Source organism: Talpa occidentalis, unplaced genomic scaffold (assembly GCF_014898055.3).
Source record: "Talpa occidentalis isolate TD23 unplaced genomic scaffold, MPIMG_talOcc4v2.1 talOcc4.5, whole genome shotgun sequence".
NCBI classification, from domain to species: Eukaryota; Metazoa; Chordata; class Mammalia; order Eulipotyphla; family Talpidae; genus Talpa; species Talpa occidentalis.
This window is the reverse complement of record NW_023604861.1, coordinates 60,800,591-60,822,996: the sequence shown is the minus strand read 5'-3', so window position 1 is coordinate 60,822,996 and position 22,406 is coordinate 60,800,591. Positions and strand designations below refer to the sequence as shown.

General features: G+C 33.4%; 1 protein-coding gene across 2 annotated transcripts in view; it reads left to right on the top strand.

Annotated features, from left to right (window-relative positions):
• Positions 1-22,406, top strand: part of RB1 (RB transcriptional corepressor 1) — a 146,424-nt gene that overhangs the window by 38,020 nt on the left and 85,998 nt on the right. For both annotated transcript variants that reach the window (XM_037527318.2, XM_054701160.1), the window contains exons 5-12: positions 4,129-4,167; positions 5,599-5,666; positions 8,600-8,710; positions 11,798-11,940; positions 13,308-13,385; positions 16,075-16,184; positions 17,070-17,147; positions 20,370-20,457. In XM_037527318.2, the coding sequence (XP_037383215.1) occupies positions 4,129-4,167; positions 5,599-5,666; positions 8,600-8,710; positions 11,798-11,940; positions 13,308-13,385; positions 16,075-16,184; positions 17,070-17,147; positions 20,370-20,457 (715 nt within the window). The remainder of the gene's footprint in view (positions 1-4,128; positions 4,168-5,598; positions 5,667-8,599; positions 8,711-11,797; positions 11,941-13,307; positions 13,386-16,074; positions 16,185-17,069; positions 17,148-20,369; positions 20,458-22,406) is intronic.

Genomic DNA, 22,406 nt, shown 5'->3' with positions numbered 1-22,406 from the left:
CACTTCAGAGAAGTTTCTTTTTAGCTCTTCTGCCCATTTTTTGACTGGATTATTTTCTTTGTTGTTGTTGAGTCTAAGAGCAACAAATTTAACACTGTGTACTGTTGAGTATATTAAGAAGGTGTAGTAAATATGAATAATGTGCTAAAAGAAGATGAATTCTTGACATTCACGACAACATGGATGAAACTGGAAGGGATTTTGCTAACAGAAATAAGACAAAAGGAAAAAGACAGGTATTAGATGATTTCACTCTTATGTGGAATATAGAGACACAAAAGGTTTGACAAAACCAAATTAAAAACAAGCTCTAGAAATATGACTATAGACTTGACAATACCAGAGGGGGAAGAGGAAGGTAGAGAGCAAAAGGGTGAGGGGGCCCAATGGACTGGAGGGGAATTCTGGTTGTCTTGGTGGGTGTGATGTGGTTATGTACATTTGAAGAGATATGAACCAATACCTTAATCATATGCAGTGTTGTAAACCAATATTATCTCAAAAAAAAAAAAAAAAAGACAAACTAGGGCCTCCCCTGGTGGTGCAGTGGTTGAGTGCTGGGCTGTGAAGCTGCCCGCAGCCTCTGCATCGCCGGTTCGATCCCCGGCCGCCAGAGAGGGTCCCACATGGCACACAGACCTCTCCTGCCGCCCACTGCTCCCCTCAGCAGTGTATTTCATCAGCTGCCTATTCTGTTCCCCGCTCTGGCTCTGGTGAATTCTCTCACCCTCTCGTGCTTCTAACTGTACCCAGTGCTTGTATAAATAAATAAATAAATAAATAAATCTTTAAAAAAAAAAAAAAAAGACAACGTAAAAGAGAAATAAAGTGAATTATTTTCAAGAAACAAAAATCTTTAGAGGTACAGTGGAGACTGAGAAAAATGGAGGACTGACTCAAAGCTTGGCCTAGGTATTTTGAAGGAATTTTCTTTTTCCTGGTTTTAAATTGTAGTATGATTACATTGGCCATCATTGTTTACTTCTGCTTTCCCTTGAACAGAATAGAGGCCTTTTGCATAGGAAAAAAGAATTTTTTTTATTAATTGGCAGAAGGGATGTGAATTATAGAATACTAAGAAAACGTAGAAAGCATAAATAAGAAAATATGAAATAAGTCAAAATTTTAACCCTGAATATAGTTAATTTTTATATTTTAGAATGTTTCCTTTGGGTAATCTTTTACTTAGGATAGGTTATATTATATACTTTTCTCCTTGCCTTTTTAAAAACAAGGAGTTTCTAAGTGCTTTTTTGTTAAAATTTTTTATAACCTTTTAAGTCATATCTTAGAATTTCTCCTAAGAATAGTCTTAAATACAAAAAAAGCTTCACTGATTTTTTTATCACAATATTGTGTAGAATACTGAAAAATTGGAAACTACCTATTTATGCATGACTGAAATAAGTAAAATCTTCTAAGTATAATCTAAACATTTTATTAAATATAAAATAGAATTTTATTAGGAATAATAACAATGTGGCAAAATGATTCTAATATTAAATAAAGCAAGATATTCTTTGATTATAACTACAGCAGAAAAAATTCTAAACATGAACACATTGAATGAAATAACATTGAAAGAAGTATACTAAAATGCTTACAAGCTCTTTGTATGAGAAATTTGACATTTCTAAGGAGGATCTATCTATCACCTCTATACTGAATGAACATATTAAGCAAAAACTTCTCTAAGCTAATATTTAAGAAAATTTCATTCCATAAAGACTAGTGCCTCAAACTCACCAATGACCTGTAATCAACAGCTTATTTCTAAGTATAGAATTTTAGTAGAATTATTTGGAATGTAGTACTGCTCTAATAATTTTAATTGGGTTGTTTTTACTCTCCTACCTGAAATCAGGAGTCTGCTTGGATATATGTTTCTGTTTCCCCTGTTTCTTTACCTATCATAGCTTCTAGTAATGTGCATATTTAGTATTTTAGTATTTATGATTCTCGTGGGAACTAAGGGAAAGTTGGAAAAGAAAAGCTAGAAAGTAGAATAGATATGGATAATTCTGATGGGTTTACCCCGTTTCTTATTTATTTACTTTAGATCATTATAAACACTGGTTTCAGTTTAATAAATAGGACACAAGACTGGGTTCACAAAAAATTTTCTGCAAATCAGTAGTTTGGTATGATGCCCTACCAAAAGAGAGAGACTTGAGTAGAGCTTAATGAAGAGCAGCATGGAATCTTTTGAGTTTTATAAATTGGTTCTAATCTGGACACCATTGTGCACTGGGTGATTTTTAGATGGGTTATCTAGCATTAATGCTTAGTTTCCTAATATGTAAATTGAGTTATAATAGTACATATTCTATTAGGCTTTTTTCCAAAAAGATTTAATTTTGCACACAAGAGCTGGGGTGTAGGCCAGAAGTGCAGGGGGGATGGGGTGAGAGGATTCACCAGAGACAAAATGGGGAGCAGAATAGGTGGATTGGCTGAAATACACTGCTGAGGGGAGCAGCGGGAGAAACAGGAGAGGTCTGCTGCTTCATGTGGGTTAGCTCCCTGAGTGGGTATTAAACTCCTGCTGAGTGGCTTGAGATAGCTCATAGAGCTAAGACTTAACCCTTTGCACCACCAACGAGGCTCCTATTAGACTTTTCAATATATTAACAGAGATGGTATATAATGCTGAATCCAGTACATAGGATAAAGTAAACTTTACATGAGTGTTAATTTTTAAAACAAAAAAGTTTCTGGCCAACTTTGGGGAAAACTGCTTACCACCTTCCCCAGCCCACATTAAAGAAATACGTTGTCGATTGGCAACCCAAAGTTCTTAGAATTTCTGTATAATAAAATTTGTTCACTCTATTGATTTCAGTGTTTCCTAAATTTACTAGACTGCTAATATATGTTTATATGTAGTTAGTCTTTTGGAAGATGTGTTTTATGAAATCACTTTAACTTTAGACTATGAACTGTTTTGTTGAGGAAAAATTAGAAACTGCAAGTATTAAGTGACTGATAGTACCCACCTATGTGTTAGGTATTGGTGATACAAAGTCACATGACACTATGATCACCGAGAAACTTAGAGTAAATGAATTATATATTTTTAAATTCAACATAATAATTGCAATAACACATGTGATGCTCTATTGTAGAGGATTATGTGGTAGAAGAAATAATTATAGTGGGCAAAATATTATTTATGTTAAGGGTGAGAATTGTAGTTATAATTATATATACATCCTACTCGGAGTCTGTTGTTTATTGGATAATAGGATTAGTTGTGTTTTTGTTAATAAGATTTAGGAAATTTTGTTGCCTTTTTTTTTTTTATTTTAAACATCCTTGTTTATTTTTTCATGGTGTAGGATTTTTCCCCTCAGGTGTGGTCACCATAGTTTATCCACCACCAACGAGCCCCCTTCCTCTACCATCATCTACTCTGCTCTCCTCTCCCCTGCTTTCTCTGCTCCCCTCTTCTCCCTTCCCCTTTCTGCCTTAGTGTCTCAGATCTACCGTCTGCTTTCAAGGGTCAGTCTACAGTTTGTCTTTGTCCGGTTTGTTTAAATTCCACGTGTAAGTGCAAACATCCAGTATTTATCTTTCTCCCTCTGGCTCACTTTGCTTAGTAGAATCCCTTCCACTTCTATCCATGTTGCTGCAGATGGCATGAGTTTATTGTTTTTGATTGCTGAGTAGTATTCCATTGTGTATATATACCACATTTCTTGATCCATCATTACTGGAAAAAAAACTCAATAGTTTTCAACCATTATTTCTGTACATATTTTTTCTGTTCATGGCCCTCTGTCTTTCTGATACTTCCATTGCACATATTTGGAATATGCCCTCATATCTGTGAGCTTCTTTTTTTCTGGGATTCTAACCTTCTAATCCTAACAGGATTCAATTACAGAAAGTATTTTGAATTACAGATGCACACAAAATCCAGTTCTTTTGTAATTAGATTTCACAGTGGTGTGTGAAATGTCATAAATTGGAAAAATTTACTTTAACTGTTTTATGCTATGCATATATTGTTTTTTAAAATGTGTTATTCTAAAAATAAGATGAATAAAGCATGGCAAAATTTCTAATTTATGAAAAAAGTTACTTTTAAAATATTATATGTTAATATAATTTATTTCTTCCTTTCAGGACATGTGAACTTATATATTTGACACAACCAAATAGTTCGTAAGTAGTTCAGAGCATGTAATTTTTCACATTTTGTTTTCTTAAAAAGATTCTTTTTTAAAAAATATTTATTTATTTATAGAAAAACTGTGGTGTAGTCCAAAGGTGTGGTAGGTGAAAGGATTCACCAGTGACAGAGGAGCAGAACAGGCAGATCCATTGAATTACACTACTCAGGGGAGCAGCAGGGGAGACAAGAGAGCTCTGCTGTGCCATATGTGGGTTAGTTAACCTGGCTGGGATCGAACTCAGCCATAAGAGTGATAGCGCTGAGACTTAACCCCTAGGACACTAGGGAGGCCTCTTCTTAAAAAAAGTCGTAAGGACCTCCCTGGTGGCGCAGTGGGTTGAGTGCCGTGCTATGAAGCTGTCCCCAGGCTCTGTAGCGCCGGTTTGATTCCAGGCCTACCAGGGAGAATCCCACATGGTGCAGCAAACCTCTCCTCTCTCACCCACTGCTCCCCTCAGCAGTGCTTTCGGTCCATCTGCCTGTCCTGCTCCCTGCTCTGTCTCTGGTGAATCCTCTCACCCTCCCACACCTCTGGCCTGTACCCCAGTTCTTGTATAAATAAAAATAAAATCTAAAAAAAAAAAGACATAAGGAATAATCCCAAACATATTGATAAGATCAGTTAGTTTGATTGATTATAGCATGCTGCCTTTTAGGTAACCCTTTGTAGATTGTTTAATTTGTCACACAAAAATGTGGTATGAAATCTTTATTATAAGGAAGAACTAATTATGTGTAAGTTGATTCATTCTACCCTACCACCGATTCTGAGAAAAATGCTAATTAATGGACTAAATCTTTATATGTTATAATACTTTTGTTAACTGATTCAGCTTAATTTTTGTGTAAGGATAAATATGAAAATCTTCATTAAAATGCCAGATTTTTGCAAGAGTATACCTATGTAAGAGCTCCACAGTTTTCCTTGAAAACAGAATGAGTAATATATGAGATTTTCTACCCCATAGTAGTATTGAAGATTATTGATAAAATGAGAATTAGTGTATTTATTAATTAATTGGCATGGACTGTGAACTCCCACAAGTTAATATCTGTGAAAAAATAGTCAAGGCATAGTGTCAAACTGGTAAATTAGAATTACCTAATCATTTATTTTTCTGCTTATAGTGTTGACTTTCATTCTAGAAAAAAACAGGAAAGAATTAATTGGAAAACAAGTATATCATAGTTTACTATTTCTTTTGCATACTTTTATGTTAGAAAAATGTTCAGTATATTCACACAAAATGTGTACTACTCTGTGGACTAAAAACACTGAATTGAGACAAATTGTGTAAATTGTTTATTGTATTCTATTATGTAAGTAACTCAGATCTGTAATTTTAAACTACAGGGAAGAAAGGTTAGTATTGGAAAATCATCACTATAATATTTTTTCCGTGTTTCTGTTTGTTTACTAGGATACCTGCTGAAATAAACTCTGTATTGGTGCTAAAAGTTTCTTGGATCACATTTTTACTAGCTAAAGGTAAAGCCATTATGTTCATTACATGCTAACATTTCCAGTATAAAACATAATAATTATATGTAAAACATAATAATTCCTTTGGACTAAGCTCAAAGTATTTTATTCAGTTTCATTCCTCTTCCCCATTTATTACCCAGAAATAATCATCTTTAAAAATCATCAGATTGTTTTTCCATAAATATTTTGTGCATTCATTTTGCTTAAAAAAAGTGAGTAGATAAGTATGTTCACAAACATTTAATTTTCAAAAATAGGAATATACTATATGGTATATTTAAAATATAAAAATTTTACTCAGATTTTGTAGAAGAAAATAAAAATGAAAACAATTGCTGGAAATTTAGCAAACTTTTTTGTGATATAAGCTGTATTATTTCCTAAAATTATTTTTCTGACATTATGAAAAAGTAAGAGGTTAAAATCTTTATTTTACTTAACTCCGTGTTTTAATTTAAAGTGATATATGTTAATGTGCTTTGAAGAAAAAGAATGTTAGTATTCTAATTTTTCGTGTTACCTCCCTATTCCTCACTTTGACTTGCTTGTTATCATTTTATTGTTATTATATAAGTATAATTTTATACTTATAATATATAACTTGTTTACTATCATTCCTATATATAAGTGGTCTGAGTTTATCATCATTCTTGTATCATAGCTTCTCCACTTCTTTATTTTGATTTATCCTTAGCTGGCTAGATTTTACCATGAAAGAATTTTTCAAAGAAGCCTTTTTGTAATCATTTTTCCTAGTTTGGCATGTTTGTGAGTCATGTCCATATCCTTTATACTTGGAGAATGGTTTAACTGTGAGTCCTATTCTTGGGTGGTGTGCTTATTAGGACACTATTATTTGGCATTGCGTGTTGCTATTGAAAATTCTGAGGCCACCCTTATTTGTATCTTTAAGACTTGAACAGTTTTTTTTCTGAGGTTCAATATCTCTATCATGACATCTCTTGACTTTTATTATTGTGTAAGAAAAGAGAAAGGAACAGTATGTCCCTTTTTAAACACAAGTGTCTTCTTTTCAGAGAAATTTTAACATACCCCATTGTTAGTATTATTTTATTCCATTAGGTATAATATTTCTCTTTTATGTCCTAGAAATGTCAATTAATTTATATTGGATTTTTTTTATCCTCCGTATTAGTTTTTGGGTTTTTTCCTCATGTATTGACTATTTTTTATCTTCTAAACAGTGTAATGATTTTACTTGGGTTTCAGTTTTTCTTAATCTGTTGAGTTCCCTGTTTTTATATAATTTGTGTTTTTTAAATTCTTAATGCAAAGGTTGATAGGGTATTTTCTTCTTTAGACATTCTTCTGAATTCTAATGTTGTGATTTTTTTTTCCTCTTCTATAATATATTTGCATACTAACTGTTTCTTTCCCATGTTGCTAGGACTTTATATGGGCAATTCTGACTTAATGTTCTGTTTTCTCTGGTGTAGTGTGAGTGAATTTCCCTTATTCACTTGCACTCTACCTGCGACTAGTTGTATGCACCAAAGAACTACAGTATGAAAATAGGCCCTTTTTTTTTTTTTGTGGGACCCTCGCCTGCGGACGGGGAACAAACCGGCACTGCAGAGGCTGCAGGCTGCCAGCGCTCAACTGCTGTGCCACCAGGGGAGGCCTCCCTTTTTTTTTAATGTTCATTTTTAGTTAGAGAGTGAGGGAGAATGTGAAGAATTTATAGGAAGGATACAATTTTTTTGTCCTCAGATTTTTGTGTGAATAAACTCTAAAACAGAACACATTTATCCTGTTATATCCTATTTTACTAGTAGAATTCAGATTGTTCTCCAATTCAGCACCGTATATTATAGTCTCTGTTTTTGTCAGAAAGTTAGCTGTAGTTGTTTACTTTCTCCAGTTTACCCTTCTCCATCAGCGGTTTCTACTCCCTGCAAGTAGGAAGAAGAAAAAAATGAGCATACCCTCTGTGTCAATATTTCAAATTTAGTTTTAGTGTTAACACTTAACCAGCACATTTTTTTTCTTTAATTTTATTAGGTATTAGAAGGGAGAATTTCTTTGATCTTTGATCTTCTAATTTTAACTAGAACTTCTTGATATTATTCTTTACCTCTATGACATTTAAGTGTATTGTAAACATGATTTTTGCCCTGCCTATGGATCTCAGAAATCTACCTGATTCAGGGGTTACCTATTTTCTCACATAGTTTCTATACCTTCACTATATATTGGGATTATTATTGGTTTAGCACTTAGATATTCATGTGATAGAAAGTGAGTTTTAAAAACAATGCATAATAGAGCCATACCAAATATGTCATAGCTATATTTGATCATGATTTGTATATTTTGTATAGCTACATTATTATTTCTCTAATTTATTTATTTATTACAGTTTTCTGATTGTATATTTATTGTATTAACTGAGGAATTCAATCTAGATACTCTATAGATGACTTTACAGTTAGATACAAATTTTGTTATTTCTTTATGGTCTTGGTTTTTGTAATATTTTAGAGTGTAGTTGCATTGAAAATATATGGGGTTTCATAATAAAATATCATTTAAGATTAGCATGGGCCATATGTCAAAATTATTTTTGAAAGTAGTAAATTCTATGGCTTTTACCAAAATTTGAAATAAGTCTAAAAAAGCAAAAACCAGAATGAGTTATTCATTGGGATTGAATTGTGATTATAATATGCAAGTGTAAATTCTCAGAGTAGACTTTAATTTCATAACTTCATATAATTTTATTTATGTTTACATATTTCAAATCTGACTTGTATTTTACCCCCCAAATATCTTTAACATCTCTCTAATGATTGTTGAATAAATGAGTATATACCTATATATACTCATATACCCATCATTTTGTCTGAGTTAGAGATCTTAGTCTAAAACTTAAAAATGTGAAAAATGTGAACACTTTTTTTTTAATATGTATTCAGGGACAGTACTTCAAATGGAAGATGATCTGGTGATATCGTTTCAGTTAATGCTATGTGTCCTTGACTATTTTATCAAACTCTCGCCTCCTGCATTGCTCAAAGAACCATATAGTAAGTATTTAAAATAATTTCTGCCCTTCCTGCCTCATTATTTCATAGTTGCTTATTGAATCGTTGTTAGAAACAACCATTGGTGCTAGAGCTGTTAGAAACAAAACGTGGTGCTAGAGCTGAGGGGGTGATAAAAATAAATCAGACATGGACTCTACCCTCTGGTAGCATAAGATGTGAAAGGAAATGTTAGATAAGGAAATAAGACAGCCAAAACCATGAGAATTTAGGAGATAGAAATTTTTCCCACCTGGATCACAACAAGGAAGAGACCATATAAAAGAGGTGACATTTGAATTGAACTTTATTATTTTTTTTTAAAGATTTTTTTTTTTAAGATTTATTTATTTATTTATTTATTTATTTATTTATTTATTTATTTATTTATACAAGTACTGGGCACAGTCAGAAGCACGGAAGGGTGAGAGAATTCACCAGAGCCATAGCTGGGGGCAGAACAGGCAGAAGGAGAGGTCTGCGCGCCATGTGGGACCCTCCTCTGGTGGCCGGGGAGCAGCCGGGGATCGAACCTGCGCTGCAGAGGCCGCAGGCAGCTTCGCAACCCAGTGCTCAACCGCTGCGCCACTGGGGAGGCCCTGAATTGAACTTTAAAAGAATAAGTAGGTTTTGAGTGTTAAGGGAGTGGCCAATACTACAGAAATAGTTTTAAGTTTTTATTATGTTGTATGATTATATGACTTGTGTATGTGTATATGAACAGCCATCAATTTATTTCAGTGGGTTATGAGATAGAAAATATATTTAAATAAAAATAACTATTGCTAAAGTAATTGGATAGCATTAAGCAAAGGTGATACTCCTCTGAGAATGGAATTGCATCCTATGGTAACCTCATAGTAGGTTAGCAAAATTCCTTAAATTCCAGAAAAATGTGAATTGAACTAAGGTTGAACTGATTCCTTGCTCATAAAATGATGAAAGTATTAATAATACTAAAAATAATAGAGGACAGATGACAACATGAAAATTTCAAAGGATTGTTGAGTGGTTGAAAAATTGAAGTCTATAGCAAAATCTTGAAATTTGCTGAGCATGATTTGTTAGAGAAAACAGCTCGTTTCAGCAAAAACCACATGCAAAATAGAGGGGAAAATATAGAAAGCAATAAATATACTACAAAATTTTCTGAACCTTTAAAAAATTTCCTTTATATTCTTTTCCCTCTTTTTTCAATGTATTAACTTTATAAGTTGATGTAGAATGTTACTTTAGGTGACAGGCTTTGTTATTTTAGCTAATTCTAATGTACATTTAATTCTCTAAGTACTATGTTAAAAAGAATATATGAAGTGTTTAATTAATTGACTATGGTAAACGTTTAATTAACTTTTTATTGTGGAATTTCAGATGAATCCAAAAGTAGTATAGTAAGTCTCAATGTACTTATTACCTAACATCAACAGATAAGGTATGGTTAACATGTAGCCCATTTGCTTCCCAGTTCCACCAGCTCTGTTATTTTGAAGCACATCTTTGCATACCGTTTTATCCTTATAAATATCAGTATGTATCTTGAAAAGATAAAGATTTTTAAAAAAATATGATACAGCACCATTATCACACAAAAAACTCAATCAGTAGTGATTCCTTAATATCACCACATATTCTCTCAGTGTTTGGACTTTCAATAGTCCTATAAAAAGAATTAAAATATTTTTTTACAGGCTGACTAAATCAGAATCTAATAAGATCTACACTTTGTGATTGATATGATTTTATGCCTTTTATTTATTTATTTATTTATTAAAGATTTATTTATTTATACAAGCACTGGGTACAGTCAGCAGCACGGGAGGGTGAGAGAATTCACTAGAGCCAGAGAGGGGAACAAAACAGGCAGACTGATGAAGAAATACACTGCTGAGGGAAGCAGCGGGAGCGGCAGGAGAGGTCTGCGCACCGTATGGGACCCTCGCCAGCGGCCAGGGATCAAACCAGCGCTGCAGAGGCTGCGGGCAGCTTCGCAGCCCAGAGCTCAACCGCTGTGCCACCAGGGGAGGCCCTGATTTTATGCCTTTTAAAAAAGCTTCTCCATCTCTTTTTACTTGCACTTTATTTATTAAGGAATCAGGTGGTTTGTCATGAGTTTCCATGGTTTAATTTTTACTAGTTTTATCCTGTGATATAGTTTGACATGTTCTTCAATGTCTTGTAAACTGTTGATTGAGCCTAGAGGCTTTTTATTTTATTTTTTTTTAAAGATTTATTTATTTATACATACAAGAGCTGGGTACAGGCCAGAGATGCAGGGGGTGAGAGGATTCACCAGAGACAGAGTGAGGAACAGAATAGGCAGACTGAAATACACTGCTGAAGGGAGCAGCAGGCAAGACAGGAGAGGTCTGCTGCGCCATGTGGGTTTCTCCCTGGCAGGCTGGGGATCGAACTCGTGCTGCAGAGGCTGAGGATTGCTTCATAGTGCGGTGCTTAACCCCTTGCGCTACCAGGGAGGCCCCCTCGAGGCTTTTTATACTTAAACATCTGTAATCTCTATTATAGTTGAATCTGTATTCAGCTTGAACTGGGAATACTCAAAATATACCAAAAAACCCTGTGATTTTAAAATTCACAGTTTATTATAACATTATCATTTATATACATGTTTTAAGAGCATCATAATATATGCTGTTTGCTAAAATCTTAATATTTTGTGTATTTTTATACTATGCCTAGAAATTGAATTCATAAATATTTGCTTGCTATTTTTGAGACTAGTTAATATAGAAAAGTTTTCCCTTTGCAGATTGAGTAGAATACACTTAGAATTAGTTGATCACCTGGCTGCTTCCCTTGCTTTGTTTGTATTTGGGTAAGGGCTTTAAGTATTTTACAGTTGGTGGGGGGCTAGTTGGGGACAGAAGAGAACAGGGCTGGCAAGAACTATTGTCAGTACGTTACTTATAATTGATATTCAGTAAATAGATGAACTGTTAGTATTTTAATGAAACCTCATGTGTAAAAATGACTGAATTTTATCAAGATTGTTTGACCTTCCAACTTAGAATTCTTCATTATTTTATGTAGTGATATGTACTTTTGTTCTTATTTGATTTACCATTTTTACAGAAACAGCCGTAATACCTGTTAATGGTTCACCTCGCACACCAAGGCGAGGTCAGAACAGGAGTGCACGGCTAGCAAAACAACTAGAAAATGATACAAGGATTATTGAAGTTCTCTGTAAAGAACATGAATGTAACATAGATGAGGTAATTTACCTTAATGATTTCTTTAAAATAGATTCAGCGTGACAGTATATACTTTTTTTGATGATAAGTTTGTTCTTTGTTATTCATGCTCTTATAGTAGCAAAATATTTAGAAAAAAGTTAATTTCATATTCAATTACTTTGATTTTAAACAGAGTAGCTTCCTTACTCTGAAAATCACTGAAATGTACTTTCATTAAGATGATAGTTTACAAATAAATTTGTCAGTTAATCCATGGATACTGATATATTTGATGTTTTAAAATAAACTGCTAAGAAAACTCTAGTGTATTTGTTTAGTGATGTGATACATTAAAATTCTACTTGGCATTTTTATAATTGCTCTTTCTAAATATTATATCAGATATTAATGTTTCTTGAAAAGATAGACTTTTAGAAAATGTAATACAGTAACATCACACAAAAAATCAATTAGTAGTGATTCCTTAATGCCACCACATGAGTAACACATGAATACACAGGAATTGCTCTACCAAGTTCATAGACTTTGGAATTCTGTGTTGAAATGTTGGAATGGAAGGAATCTTATAAATACTGCCAGAGATTGATAACTGGTTACTAACAGAGGCTGGACATTGGCACATTTTCTATCAGTGCTCCTTTTATTATACCAGGCTGTTTCTCTCATGGATTGTTATTTTGTCCACAATTCACTACTACCAGATAGCTTCTATAAAATGCTACACATCTGAAATTTCTCTGTCATCTCTGGAAAGAAAAAGGGTTACGATCGCAAAATCTAGCTTAAAAGATATTAGAAAAGATTTGTTAAGATACCTGGGTTTTAGCACTCTGTTTTTTGTTAATTTCAGTAAATATATGAATATAGACATATAGATACAGGTGTGTCAGTTTTACATATACATATGTTTACTGTTCTAGAATCACAATTATTTTTGCTAATAAATGACAAATGTCTTTGAAATATTTTCTTGTTTGTTATTTAATCCAACAGAGTGAGTAGGAATAAATGCAACTGTCCAATTCCTGGTTGTTAATTTTCTAGATTTTATAAATACTTGTAAAATTTCATTTTTAAAATCAGAAATTGTTCTTTTACTTCCCATTTCAAATAGCTTTTTTATGCAGTTTTATCATTTGTTATATGTGGAATATTGAAGTTGGTTTCAATGTGTTTTCTTGCCATAAGTCCCATTACGTTAATAACTCTTTATTCCATCTTCATTTTAGGGCCTGAAATATGTCTCAATTAAAAATAATTGAGTTAATTATAAATTGAATTTAAGTAATTGTTCAAAATGCCAGTTAATACTTTCATTTTGGTGTTAATGCAGACATTTTATTTTTTTTAGCTATAACAGTCTTTTGAAACTTTATCTTTCACAGGTGAAAAATGTTTATTTCAAAAATTTTATACCTTTTATGAATTCTCTTGGAATTGCAGCTTCCAATGGACTTCCAGAGGTAATCTGAAAGAAAAATTAATTAAAAGTTAGTATGTTTGAGGACTTTTGGGAAGGAGAATGAGTTGTCTAAATTTATTAAGATTATATTCCTTGATATTAATTTTTTTTCCCTAGAAAAGAAATTTAAGTCGAATTGTGGTGAGCCAACTTTACATAGCAACAAAAAAATTCCTTTTGAATATCATATGCTCAAATGTATAAATAAGCATCATTTTGTACTTTACATGTGAATTTGTACTAAAATATCTCAAAGATTCAAGTATAGGCTTTTGATTTTCTAATGCCATTAAATATTTAAATATAACTAAATGTGCACTTTCAAATCGGATTCTAATGTGCTTTGCTGTGCATCTTTAAGCTCCATATTTAATACTATCAACAGTATTGGTATTACTGTATTGTGGAGCATCTCCAGTATTTTTAAAAACTGCTTAATTGAAAATAAATTTGATTGAAATGACCACCAATTATATTGCAAAAATGTTTTTTCTTTTACATTGGTGGTATGTTTGCTTCACATTTTTACCTCAAATACCCTGAGACAGAACAGCTATTATGTGGTAAGGTAAAATATGTGAAGAATAAGCTTACATAGGGCCTCCCCGATGGCGCAGCTGGTTGAGTGCAGGGCAGTGAGGCTGTCTGCAGCCTCTGCAGCACGGGTTTGATTCCTGGCTGGCCGGGGAGCTATCCATATGGTGCGGCAGACCTCTCTTGTCTCATCTGCTGCTCCCCTCAGTAGTGTTTCGGTCCATCTCCCTGTTCTGTTCCCTGCTCTGTCTCTGGTGGATTCTCCCACTGTCCCCTGCCTTTGGCCTGTACCCCAGTACTTGCATAAATAAATAAATAAATCTTTTTTTAAAAAAGAAGCTTACATAAATGATAAAGAGCAAGTATGTAGTGATAAAACAGTGTTGTACAAACACCTAGAAATAGCAACAAATCAGGTAGATTGAAGATTCTGTGACTGATACTTAATGTCTCTCTAAAATAGAGCAGGAACATATATGAAAGGTAATTCTGTCCAATAAACTTATCTAGACAAACAGAAAGTTTAAATTTAAATGGAGTTTTCCTCTTACTTTTAAGAATGCAGCTTTAGTTCTCTCAGGTTAGAAACATTTTATTTTTTTAAAGATTTATTTATTTATTTATACAAGCACTGGGTATAGTCAGAAGCGTGGGAGGGTGAGAGAATTCACCAGAGCCAGAGCGGGGATCAGAGCAGGCAGAAGGACCCAAGTACACTGCTGAGGGGAGCAGCGGGCAGCAGGAGAGGTCTGCGCGCCATGCGGGGACCCTCCTCCAGTGGCTGGGGAGCAGCCGGGGATCGAACCGGCACTGCAGAGGCTGCGGGCAGCTTCACAACCCAGTGCTCAACCACTGCGCTACCGGGGAGGTCCAGGTTAGAAACATTTTAAAAGCTGTAGCAAAAGGTATGCCAAATACGCAAGGGGTTAAGCACTGCGCTATGAAGAAATCCGGTCTCTGCAGCACAAGTTTGATCCCCAGCTGGCCAGGGAGCAACCCACATGGCGCAGCAGACCTCTGCTGTCTCTCCCGCTGCTCCCCTCAGCAGTGTATTTCAGTCAGTCTGCCTGTTCTGTTCCCTGCTCTGTCTCAGGTGGGTCCTCTCACCCCCCACATCCCTGGCCTGTATACCAGCTCTTGTATGCATAAATAATCTTAAAAAAAAAAAAAGATATGCCAAGTAGCTGTCCATTTGGCATTGGTTTTGAAATTATGATTAGACTATTACGAATCAGAACTGATTATAAAAATTACAGATTATAATAATTTAAAAGTTGTTTGATACTGGGAATAAACCCTATGATATGTTAATTGTGCTCATTGAGCTAATTCCCTTGCCCACATTAGTTAACTGAAGGGTATTAGAGTGAACCAATGGGTTTACAAAAAGATAAGCATAATATATAATCAAGAGGATTTGTTACAATGTTTGAAAAATACTTTATATTACTAAGCCAAGTAGATTAAAAGTAAGGGATATACCCGCACATCTGGCTTATACCCCAGTTCTTGTATTCATAAATAAATAAATCTTAAAAAAAATAAAAGTAAGGGATATATGAGATGTTTCAATTAGGTGGTTATAATAATACCTATTTTTATGTTTTTTTTAAGATTTATTTATTTATACATACAAGAACTGGGATACAGACCAGATGTGTGAGGGTGGGGAGGTGAGAGAATTCACCAGAGACAGAGCAGGAAACAGAACAGGCGAACTGATTGAAATACACTGCTGAGGGGAGCAGTAGGCAAGTCAGGAGAGGTCTGCTGATCCATGTGGTTAGCTCCCTGGCTGGCTGGGGATCGAACTCATGCTGCGGTGGCTGCATTGCTTCATAGGTTGTGTCATAACCCCTTGTGCCACCAGGGAGGCCCAATAATACCTATTTTTAATCTTACAGTTCCGTCTCAGTATTTTGTGGCATCGGTAATCATTATCTATATAAAATTCTAACGAATGGGTATATACATAAAATAGGTTGGAAAAACTGCAGTTTTCTTTACTTTTACATATGCCTTACTTATCTTGAATATGAGCTCTATATATTATAAGATTAAGTGTAGATTGTACAAAATAAGTAAATTTATACTTATGGTTTCTAACAGCTTTAATGACATGAAAAGATAATCACCAATATTTTTTTTCTTTTGAGGTGGAAAGTCTCTCTAAACAGTATGAAGAAATTTACCTTAAAAGCAAAGATCTGGATGCAAGATTATTTCTGGATCATGATAAAACTCTTCAGGCTGATCCTACAGACAGGTATTGTACACAGTGTATTTTTATTTGCTAATATTCTTTTACTATCAGTTTATTTTGATAGTTGTAGATTTAAATTTTGGTTTTTACTTATATAACTTAAAAAGTCATTTTCTTTTAAATGACTTTGAAATATTGTTTATAATACAAATATTTTTATATAAAACTAATAAAAAGAAAAAATGAACAGCATTCTAAGTATATAATTTATTAACAAGTATATTCACATTGCATGTGAATTATACTTTGTGATAGCTATCTTTCTGTTAGCTGAATATAATTCTTATGAAGTGTACCAAAAGGCAGTTGTTGAAGTAATGGTACTGGTCTCTTTCATTTTTCCATTCTTCCACCTGCTATAACTTGCTTGGTTTATTTTTTAAAATTTAATACAAAAGTCTATTCTTTTGATTTGTCATTTAGGAATCCTAAAATAGGAATGATTGAAAGTAATTGTAGACATGTTTTAAGCATTATAAGTAAGATTAACTTTATGCCTTTAACATGAAATCTTTTAACATGTAAATGAAAAACATAATTTGGTAGTTAAATACAAATAATATGTTCCTAATTTTATTTAAATTAAATTAAAGCTCTTGAAAGATAAAATAATTGTAATTTTTTAATACTGACAAACTAGTTAGTAATACCATTAACTTTCTAAAGAGAACATTTGAATTTTTGGAGAAAATGTATTAACTTTCACAAGCAAAGGTGAAAGAAAAATGAAATTTTATTTAAGCAGCTTTTGGATCATCTACTTCCTATCACCTTTTTTGGATGACATATTACTTTGTATGATTTTGTGAGACTGCAAAAGGTACAATACTACTTTGCTGATTCATGCAAAAGACATAAATTTTCTGCTGCATTTTGCTTATTATTTAGCTTTGAAATGCAGAGAACGCCAAGAAAAAGTAACCCTGATGAAGAGCTAAATGTGATTCTCCAACAGACTCCAGTTAGGTATGAATTTTCTTCTGATTTTCATTACAATTGTTTGCTCAGAGCTATGTATTGCTTTGCGTTTGTTAATTTGTTTCACTTATTTGTATAAATATGCAGCAAATATATATTGAGTGCTTTTTGCACGCCAGCTATTTTGCTAGTTGTTTGGGATATGATTAGTAACCCCAGTTCTGCCTATCCTAAGGAACATAACTTAGAATGAAATTGTGTTCCATTTTAGTAAATTTTAAAAAAGTATTATCATTTGCTCTGCATACAACCTAGAAGGATTAGAACTATATTTTTCAATGTCCTTGTCTTTACTTACTTCCAACACCTAAACTGTTATTAGGTATTGTTGATTCTACCTCTAAAATATTACTGGAGTCCTGCGCCTACTGTTCTCCATTTCTACTCTCATCACCCTTGTCCTAGATATCTTTCTTCTGAATTTTTTGCCATAGCCTACTAATTGATCCTGGTACTTCTACTCTTATCACTGTTCCCTTCTTTTCATTACCAAATCTATTCTCTAGAGAGTCCCTAGAATAATATCCTGCAAATATATGTCAGATCATGTTCATTCTGCTCTTCTATCTTCTGATTGCTTCCTGTTTTTGAAATACAATGCAAATTCCTCACAATGCAATTATTTTGTGCCTATGAAACCTCCCTACCATCATCTTGTTTTCCTGCTCATTATGATTTAGCCAGTTTCTTGAACCCTACACGCTCTTCTCTTGTACATGAGAACCTTCACACTTTTGTTAAAACACTTTTTCTGGGCCTCCTTAGTGGTGCAGCAGGTTGAGCACCATGCTATGAAGCTGTCCACAGCCTCTGCAGTGCGGGTTTGATCCCGGCCAGCCAGTGAGAATCCCACATGGTGCAGCAGACCTCTCCTGTTACTCCTGCTGCTCCCCTCAGCAGTGTATTTCTGTTGTGTTCTGCTCCCTGCTCTGTCACTGGTGAATCCTCTTGCCCTCCCACGCCTCTAGCCTGTACCCTAGCTCTTGTATAAAAATAAATAAATCTTTAAAAAAAACACAACATTTTTTCCATGAATTGCCATTGGTTACTCTTCCTTTATGTTTAACACAAATAAAATTTTTAAAATTATTTCTTTCTGAAGTATTTTCCTTTGGATAGCATTCTGTTTTATTCCTTCATAGTGTGTATTACAGTTTATAATTAGTGTCTTTGCTTATTTATGCAAAAGGCTATACCCATAATACTCTCTAAGTTTCATACCACATAGACAGATGTGGACTGTTTTGTTCACCATTTAATAATTAGGATCTAGGATAATATAGTATGTCATTAATATTTTCAAATGACTATATATACACACAAAAATATATTTTCAGGTAAGTATAGTAATAGATTATGACAAATTAATGAGATAGCACAAAAGTGACTTTATGAAATGATATTTGAACCAAATTTCAAAATATGAAAGGTTCAGTGTTAATGGGGACTGAACTAGGATGTTAGGGAGTAGTGATAGCACGTACAAAGGCGTGCTATCGAATACCATTAGGCGTGCTAAATACGAAATACCATTATATATTGGAGGAACTACTAGCAGCTCTGTATTCATTGACTGTGAAATGGAAAGATGAAATGGCAGGATAGGAGGATGGCTACTAAATCATGAAAGGCCTTATGTGTTATTCTTACAAATTTGGACTCTAGCTTGTGCATGATATCACTGGTGGGAATAAATGGGTATTAAGTTGGGGTAAGAATAAAACCAGACTTGATTTTGGAAAGTTTACGTGGTAGAGAAGTTTTTAAGGGGATGGACTGAGGAGGATAGGGTGAGAAATAGAGACCTGTGAATCTGTCACAGTCTTCATTAGCTACAAATTAGTATGACCTTAAAAAATTTATTCAAAATATACATGCCTTAACCCTACTGCTATAGACATAGTCAAAAATCTCTGAAGTACTCTATTGCAATAATTGAGTTGAGATATGCTGAACATTATGAAATAGTGAGAAAGAGTATGAGCAGATTTGATAAATTTTAATGAATGTATATTTAGAACATTATTCTTGAGGCATTTGTATGATATAAAGAAGATAAGTAGTAAGTTATGGGATAGAAGGACCTTATAGATTTAGGAGTCATCTGTGAAAGTTTAAAACAATTAACAAAAATGAGTTTTATGAAGTGAAGAGTATATAATAGTAGGAATGGGAGGCTTAGAATGGAGCCCGAAAGAATTCTAGAATTTAAAAACTAGATAAAAGTTAAAGAGAACAGGAGATTATGTTTGGGAGCCCAGAGAGTGAAGCCAAAAAAGGCAAGATGGGAAGGGAGTTTAAGGAAAGAGCAAGTATTAGGTGTGTCAGATGCCTCAAGGAAGCCAAGTATTAGAATAGATGAGAAAGGTCTTTTGAATTTTGTGGTTTAAATCAATGTGGCTTACATAAATGGATTAAAGAACATACAAATTATAGAAGCAATGTATTTGAAAGGTAAAGAAATGTTGATAACAGTTCCTAGCTGGACTGTTTGACATGTTTTCCTAAATAATATTTAAGGATCCTTTTAGTCATATGCATTCTACAATTATTTGCACCGTTAAAAATACCTACAGTAGAACTATACTACTACTACTTCAAAATTAGATGATTAAAATTTACTATATGCTGTGTGCACACACAGAGTTTAATGATATCTTAAGAGATTGTTGTAATTTTATACTCTTAGAACGGTGAGTTCTGAGATTATGTGTGCTTCTTGAAGATCTACATTGATTGATTGATTGATAGATAGATAGAGACAGAGATATATAAAGAAGAGTCACTTGTTATTTTACATGAGTTACTAAGTATCTTCCTGTCTATATTTGGAAAAAAAATAGTATTTAATTGTTATAACAAAATTACATTTTCTTAAAATTTGATTATCATTTTTTGAAGCAATTTATATTTCTCTTTAAAATGATGTCAGTTTCACCAACTAGTATTTTATTGTTATATAGTTTTAATAATTAAATAAGTGTACCAGTACTTTTATTATAAACTTGCTGATTACAAAAATATCCTTCCTTAAAGATATAATCAAAATGTAATTCCTTGCAAACAGCAGTACACTCTTTTGTAGCATCTTATTTCAGAGAACTTAGAGATAAGTGCAAACGGTGAGTTTGAAGATATGTGTTACTTGTGAGATAGATGCATTTCAGTTTTTTTCAATCCTTAACACTTCTTCCTGTCTTTTTCCTCTAGGACTGTTATGAATACTATCCAACAATTAATGATGATTTTAAACTCAGCAAGTGATCAACCATCAGAAAATCTCATTTCCTATTTTAATGTAAGCCTTACATGAAATATTTATTCTGATATCTTGGCACAGAAATTTGAAATTGGAAGTTAAAATACAGAGTATTTTTTAAACACCTATCTCCCAACCAGTATATATTTGTTTCTTATTTTTCTAAGCCCTCCAAATTAGATATTAGTAGTAGTATTCTTTTATTTAGATAGTGTTAGTTTTAAATTTTCTCATGCTTGCTATTTGCTTTGCTCACTTTTCTTGCAACTTAGACCTAGTTTTTAGGATCATTTTCTTTCTTCTTCAGATACATCTTTTAATAATTCCTTTAGAGTGTGTGAGTTTGGGGTGAACTTACAGGATTTTTGTTTTGTTTTGTTTTATTGTCATAATATCTTTAATATTTGTTGGATATCTGCTGTCTTTTCTTTATCCTATGTTCAACTCATTTTCATTTATAGTTCTTGCCTGTGTCTCTCCACATTGCAGTTTGCAGCTCCTGATAGACCTTGAGTTTGATAACTGAAGGGCCCCTGTTACCCTCTTTCCCCTCTCAATGAGAGGAAGAGAAAGAATAAAAACTAGCATCTATATTATTTGCTTGCTCGTTTACTCCTTATTTAAATTCAGGTGAGGGTTGGGACCCACTGAAATGTTTACACTTGGAAACTGGATAAAGCCAGAAGACTTCCTCAGTTTTGGCTTATGCCAGTAAACTATGTGCTTTCTGTAGTTAACATTTCTTTTGATGCTTGTGATTTTGTCATGTTCTGTTGCCATTTTCTTGGTTACACCACCACCCCCAGATACATCAAAGTAATTTCTGTCATTATAGTCATAATAGTGCTAGCTCAAAATTGATAATATATGTCCAACTTATGTAAAGTTGCTTTTCTTTATTGGTTATCTATAGCACAAGATTATTTCCCAAAAATACCTAGCTAGTACTTAGAACTTTTAGAAGGAATAATAATAAAATTTAAAAGAATGATAACCTCTCATATATCATTTCCAGTATTTCCTCCAACATTTGGAATATGTAGGAACTCTTTTATTTTGAGCTACTTCAGTTGGGCCAAAAATTCTACCTCAAAGACATTCTCTGGATCCCAATTTAAAGCTTAACATTAAATGAATCTTAATTTCAAAGTTTTATTCAGACACAAATTGCCTATTTCAGAGTGGGCATATCCCAAAGATCATTAAGTTTTCTAATTTTGCTTCTTTATTCAGATTTCTTCATTTTTTAAATTAATGTCATCTTCTATAAGTAAAATCTTATTGATGGAATCTGTAGATATTTTTATGGCTGTCTTGGCAGGAATGATTTATGGCAGGAAGTATTCTCTGTTGCTGAGTTTCTAAGACTTGTGTGGTATTTTCTTTAAAGAAGATAAAATTATTGATGATATAGAATATGAAATTTTGAATGACATACATTTCAAAGAAAATTAGAATTCATCTTAATTTTAGAAAGTTTATCATCTAATGTATGTTTTTAATGTACTTAATTTATAAATATATAAGTCAATTTTTATAGCTGAAGAGATATATTTTAATAGATTATGTTATAGGGCCTCCCCTTGTGGCGCGGGCAGTTGAGCGCCCTGCTGTGAAGATGACTGCAGCCTCTGCAGCGCTGATTTGATCCCAGTGGGCCAGCCAGTGAGGGTCCCACATGGCGCAGCAGACCTCCCCTGTTGCTCCCACTGCTCCCCTTAGCAGTGTATTTCATCAGCCTGCCTGTTCTGTTCCCTGCTTTGTCTCTGGTGAATCCTCTCACCCTCCGGTGTATCTGGCCTGTACCCCAGTTCTTGTATAAGTAAATAAATAAATAAACAAATAAATAAATAAATAAAATAGATTACATTAGAAATTTTGGAACATCTAATAAGCATTTTAACAATCATCTTGTAATAAGTTTTTATTATTAAATTTGATATAGCTCCACCCCACATGATACACATACTGGACTTTTGTAATCATTT